Source organism: Orycteropus afer, unplaced genomic scaffold (genome assembly GCF_000298275.1).
Source record: "Orycteropus afer afer isolate SDZICR_OR568_19922 unplaced genomic scaffold, OryAfe1.0 scaffold00114, whole genome shotgun sequence".
Classification (NCBI taxonomy): Eukaryota; Metazoa; Chordata; class Mammalia; order Tubulidentata; family Orycteropodidae; genus Orycteropus; species Orycteropus afer.
In genome coordinates, this window is record NW_006921701.1 from 6,338,177 (window position 1) to 6,351,262 (window position 13,086).

At 37.7% G+C, this 13,086-nt stretch overlaps 1 protein-coding gene across 1 annotated transcript in view; it reads right to left on the reverse strand.

Annotated features, from left to right (window-relative positions):
* The window catches only part of GOLGB1 (golgin B1), a 125,076-nt gene that overhangs the window by 74,470 nt on the left and 37,520 nt on the right, over window positions 1–13,086 (reverse strand). Inside the window, exons 8-10 of the mRNA XM_007943892.1 lie at window positions 8,115–8,517; window positions 6,858–6,973; window positions 2,482–2,596 (exon numbers count right to left, since the gene is read on the reverse strand). Coding sequence (XP_007942083.1) covers window positions 2,482–2,596; window positions 6,858–6,973; window positions 8,115–8,517 — 634 coding nt within the window. The remainder of the gene's footprint in view (window positions 1–2,481; window positions 2,597–6,857; window positions 6,974–8,114; window positions 8,518–13,086) is intronic.

The window sequence follows — 13,086 nt, forward strand, 5'->3', positions numbered from 1 at the left end:
AAGTTTATGTGAATGATCAGAATTCCCAGGTGTATAGCAGAGTTGACAAGGGGAAGGCTGTGGTCACTGCTTGGTCACAGCCAGCTACCAAGAGGGACTGAGTAGTTGAACCTGCGGGCTTGGGACCATAGTCGCAGGGGACATCAAGCTCAATCAGTGTAACATACTATATAAAACACTATTCCACCTCCTACTTTGGCGAGTAGCGACTGGGATCTTAAAAGCTAGCTAGCTGCTATCTAGATGCAACGATGGGTCTCTCCTTGTCCAGAGAAAAGAAGAATGAACAAACAAAATTCATGGAAACAATTAGTCCTAGCGACTGGTACACCATCCGATCTGCAGCCTATACGACTATGAGACCAAAAGAACTAGACGGTGCCTGGCTACCACTGTCATCCACTTGGAAGGGGATCTGTCTAGGAGATCCTTGATAGAGAGGGAGAACAATGTGGAACAAAACTCAAAATCATTTGTAGAAAAAACAAGGGGGGGGGGACCAGGTTTGCTGGTCCAATAGAGCCTGATGGAACCACTGAGACTATGGCCCCTAGCTGCCTTTCAGGTCTGGTATTGAACCCACATCTGTGGTTTCCTGCCAAACAGAAGACAGGCATATGAGTTGAACATTTACCTCTGGTAGATACACTCTTTGGAGAGAGCAATCATTGAGAAAGAAGGGATGCCTATGCACAGCGAGACAGCTCAGGGAGCAGGAGTCCATGGAGGGATGGACAATGGGAAGAGGTAACTGTGGGGAGGATGGGGGGAGCTGTTGCATTATGGTAAATTGTGGTCAATGTCATGAGACAAAGTATATGTAAACTGCTGTACGGAAAGTGAATTTGCTCTGTAAATATTCACCCAAATCACAATTAAAAAAAGAAAGAAAGAAAAGTATACAATAAACCGTTGGTCTCTATTAAAAAAAAAAAAAAAAAGAAGAAGAAGAACTCTGAGTGGGTTCAGTAATGAGCTAAATTTATGTTATTATTTTTCAGGAATGATGGAAATATTCCAGTAAAGGTGGAAAAATTAGCTTTAGATTTAAGAAATGAGACAAAGTACTTGGTGTTCATTCACTCTTACTTCTAGAAGGAAGATAAAGTGTGGTTAATCTACGATGAATTATATCAATAAAGCTTTATTCATTATATCAACAAAACATTATTAATCATGTACTACTAAATCCAGGAAGGTCCTGTGTAGCAAGTGATAAACAGAAAGAGGTATGGGCTCAATTCCTACTGATGCTCACACACAGTCCAACAGAATACAATGACAGATTACGTTTAGTCCACTAAAACTTTATTCAGCAGCTATATGCCAGGTACTAAATTAGTTATTGGTAAAGCAAAGATTTAAAAAAAAAAAAATGCATCTTGAAGACATTATATTCTTATCTTTGAAGTGTTAGTGTAGTAAAAAGACAAACATATATATATAAACATTTTAATACAACATTGTTGTTGTTGTTGTTGTTATGTGCTGTCGAGTCAAACCCGACTTATAGCGACCCCTCCTTGGGTTTCCGAGGCAGTATCACTACGGAAGTAGGATTGCCCAACCCCTCTTCCGAGGAGTGACTGGTGGGTTTGAACCGCCAGCCGTCTGGTTAGCAGGCAAGTGTCTTAGCCACTATGCTACCAGAGCTCCCCGCTACATTAAAGGTATGCAAAGATGCATTTAATCCAGTTTTTGAAGATCAGGATCAACTTCCTGAAAAAGACAATGTACTAGTTGAAGACTAAAAGATAAATAGGCATTAACCAAGTTAAAGAAAAGGGGTAGGGTTCTAAGCAGGGTATAGCATGAGCAAAGCCAAAATAGTTCCTACTTTTGAACATTTATTTATACAAACTCTGGTGGCATAGTGCCTAAGGCATCTGACTGCTAACCAGAAGGCTGGAGGTTCAAACCCACAAACCACTCCTCAGAAAGAAGACTGCGTAGTCTACTTCCATACAGACACACCACCTTGGAAAACGAAGGAGGTGCTGCTATGAGTTGAAAACGACTCAATGGCAGTGGTTAATTTTTGTTTTCTGTTTGTTACTTTGTTGTTGTTATTTGCGGTCGAGTCGGACCTACTCATAGCGACCCCTCCTTGTACTTTAGCCCACAAAATTATTACTGGGAATGTCCTTTCTTTGTTTTGCCTATTTAAAAATTCATCTTTTTAAGGTCCTGTTCAAGCCACACTTCCTGGAAGATAACTTTACCACTCCAAAACAAGTATTAATAATACAGAACTCCTATAGCATTTATAGTCTATACTGTAAAATGTTAGACTTATATAAACACTGATACGTTGTGATCTAAGGGTTCAATGTGTATTAATCTTATTTTCTGTAACTATCAGCTCTGCCTTCTATGATCTTTATTGTCAGAGGATCTACATGTTATACATTCACAGTAATGAAAATCAAGGTACTCTATGAGATAAAAAGATAAAAAATTATGGTTTACATTTATACATACCATTCTCAGCTTTCAGCTCCTCCAACTCTATAGAACTAAGGAGCAAGGCTCCCTTTTCATTCTCTAGTTCTTCCACCCTCTTCTGCAAAGAGGCAATATTTTCCTCAGTGACTGCCTAAATTATAGAAAGACGACAAATTAATGATTCTCCAGTGAAAAACTCTCGTATTTAATGCCTGTAACATTTTTGTCTTCTAAAAATTCTCCAGCCATGAAAATACTTTTGAAATAGCATATACTGATCTGTTTAAGTGACATTTGAAGTAATGTTTTCTACCTGAAGGTAAAAAGCAAAATATTTAATACAAACCCAGGACATTGGTTTCTGAATTTAAAATTGAAGCCTGGATTACAAACATAGAAATCCTGTATCTACTAAGGAAGAAAAGCACAAGGAAGGATCACAGCTTCAGGTTCACAAACAAGGTTGTAAGATTAGATTAATGTCACCAAGTAATAAGGTCTCTCTCCTGTAGGATGATGAACATGAAGAAAGGCTTTCCAAAGAGAAACAGACCATAGTACATAGTACTATAGTACTCCTTAAGAAACAAAGAAAAACCACAGCTTTTCCCTAAGTATCATAATAATTCTCTTACAGTTATTTTATGCATCCAGAAGGTCTGGTTTTCTAATGACTGAAACAAATAGCTAATCATGCCTTATGTCTTTTTATATATTTTCTTCTGAAAAGGAATACCCCTATACAATTTTTCATAAAATTATAGAATTTTTGAGCCATGAGGGTCTTTATAGTACATTCAGCCCTTCATCTGATGTTGAAAGAAATGGCAAGGGGTGAATTTAGGGTTTTTATAGCTTCTACCATAAAGGGTGTTCCCAGTTTGCACTACATAACAAAAACAACGAAATCCATTGTCATTGACTCTATTGACACTCATAGTGAACCTAAGGGACAGAACAGAACTGCCTCGTAGGGTTTTCAAAGCTGTAAATTTTTACAGAAGCAGATTGCCTCATCTTTCTCCCATGAAGCGTCTGGTGAGTTCAAACCATTGATCTCTGCTTAGCAGCAAAGCACTTTAACCACTGCACCATCAGGGAGCCTTGCGTCATATAACATAAAAAAAAAATAAAAATAAAAATAAAAGCCAAACTCACTGCCATCGAGTCGACTGAGACTCATAGTGACTCCTCCTTGGGTTTTCGAAGTGGTATCTCTACAGAAGTAGATTGCCCAGTCTTCCTTTCAAGGAGTGGCTGGTGGGTTTGAACTGCCAGCCTTCTGGTTAGCAGTCAAATGCCTTAGGTACTATGTCACTAGAGCTCCTATAGGGCAAGTAAACTAGAAAAGTCCTAGTCCTTCTGGCTTTAAGAATGACAAGACAGACTTTGTAAGAATGTGAAAGGAAAAATCATACAGAAGAGTGTGTCAGAGAGTAGGGGAGCCACAAACTGTATATATTCAGCCCAAATCCCTGGCTGAATGATAAACTATGTATTTGCAAGGAAGTCCAAGCAGTGCGGCTAAGGCAAAAACAACTCAACTTAAATGTTAAATGCCTGCCCACCAAGTCCAGCTCTTATATTGTGAATCTAAAAAAAATTACAGGCTGATAAAAAATAATCAAACTCTTCAGAAGAATCTAATAGACTTTAGAGACTTGAGAAAAAACTTTTACAACATCCAATAGTCAATATAAAATTAAAATGTAAAGAAGATGTAAAAGAAAGCAAAAGGTCATTAAAAATAAATAAAAGACAAGATGGATGTCAGAAGAAACTTTGAAACTTGCTCTTAATGGAAAGTAACTAAAGTGAAAGAAAGGAGGAAATAATGAAGTAAAAGAGCAATAATGAAGTAAAAGTAAAACAAGATTTCAAAGGGCAGCTTAAGACAAAGTAAAGTACTATAATGAAATGTACAATGACCTGGAGGTAGAAAATCAAAAGGGAAAAACATGCTCAGCATTTCTTAAGCTGTAAGAACTGAAGAAAAAGTTCAAGCCTTGAGTTGAGGATTCTATGGGCTAAAAATTGAACAACACAGGAAGCATTAAAAGAAGATGGAAGGAATATACAGTCACTGTACCAAAAAGAATTGTTCAATGTTCAACCATTTCAGGAGGTAGCATATAATCAAGAATTGATGGTACTGAGGGAAGAAGTCCAATCTGCACTGAAGGCACTGGCAAAAAACAAGGCTCCAGGAAGTGACAAAATACCAACTGAAATATTTCAATATGATACCATGCTTTCAGTGCTCACTTATCTATGCCAAGAAATTTGGAAGACAGCTACCCAAGCCAGCAGACTGGAAGAGATCTGTATATGTGCCCATTCCAAAGAAAGGTGATCCAAAAGTATGTGCAAATTATCAAACAATATCATTAATATCACATGCAAGTAAAACGTTGCTGAAGATAATTCAAAAATGGATGCAGCAGTACATCAAAATGAAGAGCCAGAAATTCAAGCAATATTCAGAAGAGTATGAGGAATGAAGGATAATAGTGACGTCAGATGGATCTTGGCTGAACATAGGGAATAACAAAAGATGTTTACCTATGTTTACTGACTATGCAAAGGCATTTGACTATGTGTATCATAACAAATTACAGATAATGTTTTGAAGAATACTTAATTGTGGTAATGAGGAACTTGTACACAAACCAAGAGGCAGTTGTTCAAGCAGAACAAGAGGATACTGCATGGTTTAAAATCAAGAAAGGTGTCTGTTAGGGCTGTATCCTTTCATCATACTTATTCAGTCTCTATATTGAGCACATAATCTGAGAAAGCAGACTATATGAAGAGGAATGTGGCATCAAGATTGGAAGAAGACCTGCATTAAACAAATCATACAACCTTGCTTCCTGAAAGGAAAGAGGACTTGCAGCACTTCCTGATAAAGATCAAAGACTATCAGTATAGATTATGCCTGGACATAAAACTAAAATCCTCACAACTAGACCTATAAGCAATATCATGATAAATGGAGAAAAGACTGAAATTATCAAAGGTTTCATTTTACCTGGACCCATAATCAACATTCAAGCAAGCAGCAGTCAAGAAATCAAAAGACACAGTACACTGGGCAAATCTCATGCAAAAGATCTCTCTCTTTAAACTGTTAAAAAGCAAAAATGTCACTTTCAGAACTAAGGTGCATCTGACACAAGCCATACTATTTTCAATCACTTTAAATGCATGAGAAAGTTGGATAATGAATAAGGAAGACTGAAGAACTGATGTCTTTGAATTATGGTGTTGGCAAAGAATACTGAATATACCATGGACTCTCGGAAGAACGAACAAATCTGTCTTGGAAGAAGTACAGCCAAAACACTCTCTAGAAGTGAGGATGGCAAGCCTTCATTTCACATTCTTTGGGCGAGTTATTAGGAAGGACCAAAACCTGAAGAAAGACATCATGCTTGGTGAAATAAAATAGAGGGTCAGTGAAAAAGAGGAAAATCTTCAGTGAGATGGATTGACATAATGGCTGCAATAATGGGCTCAAATACAGTCATTCCTGTGGAAATGGTGCAGGACCAGGCAGTGTTTGTTCTGTTGTAGACAGGATCATTATGAGTCAGAATTGACTTGACAGCACCTAACAAACCACAACAACAAAGAGATGTAAAGCTAAATATATCAATAATCACATTAAATGTAAAGGTAGAGTTGAGAATGGAAGAATAAAATAGATTGGAAAGCCTAGATGCTAGAAACCAGAAGTAAAAAAGAAAAAAAAAAAATTTTCTGTCTAGCACTGCCCTGGGACCACGGGACTTTGCCAGCTAATATGTCTGTCAGTTTAAAAGAATATAATCTTAAAATGGAGATGGATACATCCCATTATCCCTCTTTTTCAGATATTTATGATCAATAAGTAGCCTTCTGGTAATTCTCATCTAGCTTCCCACAGAGAATTTTTTAGAACAAAACAGACACTTGGGCAGTCATATTTTTTTTTTTACTGTTAATTAAAAAATGGGAGCATTATGATTCCTATAATAGATTTATGAGTTTAGTTAGACTGAATTGTGTACTCTAGGCATAATCAAATCTGAGTCTACAAAAAATAAAACTGTCTTCTGAACTGGGAAAATTGATTATAAGGTAAAAGTAATGGTCCATCTCCAGTACAGATTTCTAAGACTTAGAATCAGAAATGCTCCCAAGATCATGGTGTTTATCTATTATTTTCTCATTATTAATTGCTGATACAGTACATTAATGCATTTCATAATTCTTTTCAAATAGAACTACAGAAAAAAAAATGCTGTTTATCAGGCAGGAAAGATTGAAGGCTTGTAATGCTTTCTGGAATAAATCCTCATTAGGAAACCAAAGTACAAATACAGCAAAGACAAACAGATCAGATTCACAAGACATTTACATTGGATTACCTGTATGCTCTCATTATAAACATCTGGTAAAGAAGTCTGAGATGCTGTTTCATGTTTTTGCAAGGTTGGGTTAGTTAGAAATTGGCTAATTTCTCTGGATTGTTCGTGGAGTTGATCTAAGGAAAAGGAAATAAAGTAAAATGATCTCTGCCTCTCTTCTGAAACTTGGTAAGTTATTATCTTCTAGGGATACACCCAACATTGTTTACTCTAGTTCAATTACCTTGCTTAAAATTATAATGCCAAGGACATTTTTATTTCAGCTTTTGAAATGATCTCAGGGACCAAAGGGCACCTCAATAAACCATCCATGAACTACAGGGCACTTCAGTAACCTACTTCCTTCAAATGTACAACAAAATAGGCCAATGCATTTTTAAAAAGTCATTTTTCCTTTCCCCCTTGAAAACGGCTTTGGCATTTTTGTTTTATTTTCCTCTCTCCCCAGTTAAGATTCCACAGAATGGTTTTAAAAATGAAGATGGTCCTGTTGTTAAAGAAGACCATATACTCATACAACACATTGTTCCTACATAATACCCTAAGGCTCTTAGGTTAATGTTCAGTTCTTCACTACAAATCTTTAATTAATTCCTTTAAAAATCTTTCCTTTAGATATACACCAATCTATTAATAGAGGTTATTAATTGATGAAAAACAGTAGTGGAGATGGTGGACTGGTGCTGAGAAAATTTCACTTTTAATTTATAAACTTCTAAAATGTTTAATTTTTTAAAGGCATGCATGGATTTTATAGTAATATACTTTTTTCTTAAAAAAAAGTTTTCTTTAAAACTTTTTAAAGAATGAAAGTTTTCTTTTAAAAAAATTCTCATCTATATAAAAAGCATTCATATCCCTCTTTAGAGCTAAGGGTAACTCCACGCAATGCATTCTCCCAAGCTAAGCACCTAGGTCTAGCCTTAGAATTTCCACAAACTAATTCAAATGCTACTCATTTCTGTCATTGAACCCTTCAGGCCAGACTCAAGTTTCACAAAGTGTTCTATTTACTGTCTGGCACATCATTATCAATAGTCTTTAGGGCTATAATAATAATTATGTTAAGCCAGATTATAATGTCAATCAAAGGCAGGAAAAATGCAACAAAGGGCATGGGAAGATGCCTTTCTTAATCTTCTTTATGAGTCAGTTGGTGTGAGAAAATGATAATGTCATTAAAAGATGCCTGAAAATTTGAAGTAGGAGCTATTCAGGTGCTAGAGATATAGGTTTCAAAGGCAATCAAATACTGACCTTCCAGCTGTTGAACTGCCTGGGCTGACTGAACTGACTGTTCACTCCTCTCTTGGAGAAGCTTTGAATTCTGATCCTTTAGTGCCTCACAGGAAGACTGTAGTTCTTGTTCAGTCTTCTGAAGACTCAAAATGTGAGAGATCTTCTCTTCTATTTCTGCTTCGTGCTTCTGCTCCAAGGCTCTGTACTGTGACTCTAGTTCAGCCTGGGCTTGGCCTGTTTGCTCAAGCTGTTCCAAAAGATGATGCATTTCTTCCTGCAGGTTATGGAAGGATAATTTTCTCTCTGCCAGTTCAAGTTCCATCTTTCCCATCAGAATCTTAGACTCCTGTCTTTCTGTTTCCAGAGTGTTGCTTAAAGTATTCTGCTCAGCTTCCATATGCTGTAACTGCTGAAAGAGAACCTAAGAAAAAAGATAAGGCCTTCATGAGCCATAAAGTCATTCTTTCATTTCAGTAAACACAGCCAAGTGTCTCTTCTAAGTGAATCACTGGGCTAGGCACTCAGGATCAAACCTACAGTTGCATACTGTTGTTACCTGCTTGCCATCAAGTGGATCCTGACTCACAGTGATCCTGTATGACAGAGTAAAACTGCCTCATATAGTTTCCTATCCTGTAATCTTTATTGGGAGCAGACTGCCAGGTCTTTTCTCCCATGAAATAGCTGGTGGGCTCATACCACTGATGTTTTGCCTGGCAGTCAAGTACTCTAGTTTTGCTTCTTGTCACTTTAGACAGTTTATACTTAACATACATTTATTTATGCATCTCTCTTATGCCTTTCTTTTAATTTCTGTCTCTCCCATTAGAAAATAAATTCCATAAGGACAGGGACTGTGTCTATTTTATCCTCAATATTCTCCAGCACCTAGGATAGTTAGTATATGGCACACAGTGATGCTCAATTAACACTGACTCAATGAATGATTGAATTCAGTTCTTGCCCTTAAGGAGCTGAGTTAAGTGGGAAAGACACACTTAAACATATAATATAAAATGATAGGGCTCATGCTAGAAATACTTTTAAGGTATTAATTGGAGCAAAGAGGAGGGACCAGTAAAGACTTTTCTGAAAAAACCACCACCTACTCTGAGACTTACATAATAAGGAGCCAGTCAAACTAACAGGAATAAAAATAGTGCTATAGGCATAGAGACAGGCCAAGCAAAGCATAAAATCAAAACCAGACTTGTTGCTGTCATGTCTAACTCCAATTCACAGCAACCTTATAGGATAAAGGAGACTGCCTCATGGAGTTTACAAGGCTATAAGTATTTACAGAACCAGACTGCCTCCTCTTTTGCCCATGGAGCAGCAGGTGAGTTCAAATCACCAACCTTTCAGTTAGCAGCTTAACATTAATCACTGTGCCACCACAGCATCTTAGGTAAAGTGCAGGCATAAGAAAAAGCATGGTATCTATGTAGACTGGACTTGTTAGTGGGGAAAACTCTAGCAGGAAACGGTAAGAGATAAGAAATAAGAGAAGCCAAGTCATAAGGATCTTATAAACTATACCGTTAAGGTACCTGAAATTTGCTCTTTTAAGTAATGAGCAGCCATGGTCATGCAGGATTTTTAGATACATCACTCTGATTACTGTATTACTGTTGTTCTCGTGTGCCATCAGGTCAATTCCAACTCACAGCTAGGCTGTCATCTTTACAGGAGCACCAGATCTTTTCTCCCACAGAGCTGCTGGATAGGTTCTAACTGCCCACCTTTTGGTTAGCAGCTTAAGCATTGCTCCACCAATGCTTAACCATTGTTCCACCAGGGCTCCTTCACTTCTGTCTAGAAGATCATATACTTGCAGGGGAGGGAAGAACAGAGTAAGAAAGTAAGAGAAACCTGCCAGGACACTCTTAAAGTACAAGTAGGGTACTGATGGCATTGATGGAAAGGAAAAGGAAGATTAAAGAATTAATTAAAAGATAATATCCACCAGAATTTGGAAACTATTTCATTGGGGAGGGAGGTATAAAGAACAGGGAGGAAACAAGAGAGCCTAACAAGTTTTATTCTTTTGAGTAAACAGTCCACTAACAGAGAAAAAATACAGTAAAAAGAATGGGTTTTAAGGAAGGAAAATGAGGTTTGTTTTTTATTTACCAAGTTTGAGGTGTTTGTGGAGTACCTAGGGAACTGGGTACATACCAAAAGTGCTAAAGAGATACAGATTTAGAAGGCGCCAATATACAATGACTATGCACTCTAATATCCACCATGAGAGAGGATAAGAGGAGAATATGTACAGTGAGAAGAATACTGGCTTGAATCTGGAATATTAAGAAACATCATTTAATGAGCAAGAAGAAAAGTCAATGAAGAAAAAACAAATAAGCAAAAGAAAATCCCCAAAGAGGTAGGAAGAAAACCAAACAAATGCAGTGCTCTAGCAGTCTGGTGGCATAGTGCCTAAGGCATTTGACTGCTAACCAGAAGGCTGGAGGTTCAAACCCACCAGCCACTCCTCAGAAGGAGGACTGGGCAATCTACTTCCACAGTGATATTACCTTGAAAACCCAAGGAGGGGTCACTATGAGTTGGATCCGACTTGACGGCAATGAGTTTTTGAGTTTTGAGCACTCAAGGGAATGGAAACCCTCAAGGAGTGAGTAATCAACAGTGACAAAAAGATCCAGTACAGAAACAGAAAGATCCAGTAGGGTAAGAACTAGCAAACTTCCATTACATTTGACCACTCAGAAGTGTTCCATGACTTTATCAAGAATGGCTTCATCAGAGTCACAGAAATATTAACTATCATACTGTGATGCTACTATGCACCAAACACTGTACCTAAATATACTACCTCACATGATCCTTATGACATGCCCATGACATAAATACTTTGTTGTTGTTGTTACAGGCCATCAAGTCATCTCTGACTCATAGCGACCCTTATGTACAACAGAACGAAACATGGCCCAGTTCTGTGCCAGCCTCACTATCCCTACTATACCTGAGCCCATCGCTTCAGCCACTGTGTCTATCCATCTCACTGAGGGTCTTCTTTTCCCTCTTTCGTTGACCCTCCACTTTGCTAAGCATGACATCCTTCTCCAGAGAATGGTTCCTCCTAACAACATTACCAAAGTACGTCAGACGAAGCCTGGCCATTCTCACTTCCAAGGAGCATTCTGGCTGCACTTCTTCCAGAGCAGATCTGTTAGTCCTTTTAGCAGTCCACGGTACTTTCAGCATTCTTTGCCAACACCACAACTCAAAAGCATCAACTCTTCTTCGATCTTCCTTATTCATTGTCCAGCTCTCACATACATATGAGACATGCAATTTGAAAATACCATGGCTTGGGTTAGGTGCATCCTAGTCTTCAAGCAAATATCTTTGCTCTTCAGCACTTGAAAGAGGTCTTTTGCAGCAGATTTTTCCAATACAAATATGTCTTGATGTCTTGACTGCCACTTCCATTGGTGTTGATTGTAAAATCAAGTAATATGAAGTCTTTGACAACTTCAGTCTTTTCTCCATCTATCGTGCTGCTGCTCATTGGTTCAGTTGTGACAATTTTTGTTTTCTTTATGCTGAGGTGTAATCCATACTGTAAACTGTAGTCTTTAATTTTCATCAGCAAGTGCTCTAAGTCATCCTCACTTTCAGCAAGCAAAGCTGTGTGGTCTCCGTGTCGCAGGTTGTTAATAAGCCTTCCTCCAATCCTGATGCCACGTTTTTCTTCATATAATCCAGCTTCTTGGATTATGTGCTGAGCATATAAATTGAATAAGTATGGTGAAGGGACACAACCCTGACACACTCCTTTCTTGATTTTAAACCATGCAGTATCCCCTTGTTGTATTTGAATGACAACCTCCTGGTCTATGTACAGGTTCATCATAAGTACAATTAAGTGCTCTGGAATTCCAATTCTTCTCAACTATCAATAATTTGTTATGATCCACACAATCAAATGCTTTGCATAGTCAATAAAACACAGGTAAACATCTTTCCAGTATTCTTTGCTTTGAGACAAGATCCATCTGATATCAGCTATGATATTCCTTGCTCCATCCCCTTCTGAATCCAGTTTGAATTTCTGGAAGTTCTCTGTCAATATACTGCTGCAACCATTTTTGAATTATCTTCATTAAGATTTTACTTGTGTGTGGTATCAGTGACATTGTTCAATAATTTCCACATTCTGTGGGATCACCTGTCTTCTGAATGGGTACAAATACGGATCTCTTCCAGTCAGCTGGCCAGATAGCTGTCTTCCAAGTCTCTTGGCATAACCAAATAAGTGCCTCCAGTGGGGCATCCATTTGTTGAAACATCTCAATTGGTATTCCATCAATTCCCAGAGTCTTGTTTTTTGCCAATTCCTTCAGGGCAGTTTTGATTTCTTCCCTCAGTACCACTCACTGGTTCTTCATCATATGCGACCTCCTGAAATGGATGATCATCTACCAATTCTTTTTTGTATAGTGACTCTGATTATTCCATCCATCTTCTTTTGATGTGTTCTGCATCATTCAACATATTGCCCACGGAATTTTTCAATATGGCAATTTGAGGCTTAAATTTTTCCTTAGTTCTTTCAGCTTGAGAAATGCCAAGCATGTTTTTCCCTTTTGATTTTCTAACTCAAAATCTTGGCACATTTCATTATAATAATTGACTGTCTTCTCAAGCTCCTCTTTGAAATCTTCTGTTCAGCTCTTTCATCTTGTCATTTCTTCCATTTGCTTTAGCTACTCTCCATTCAATGGCAAGTTTCAGAGTCTCCTCTGACATCCATTTTGGTCTTTTCTTCCTTTCCTATCTTTTTAATGACGTTTTGCTTTCTTCATGAATGATATTCTTCATGTTTTCCTATAGTTCTTCTGGTTTTTGGTCATTGGGTGTTCAAAGCATCAAATCTATTTCTTTAGATGTCTCTAAATTCAGTAGGGATAAAATCAAGGTCTGATTTTGGCTCTTGTGGATTTGTTTGTTTGTTTTTTTTTTT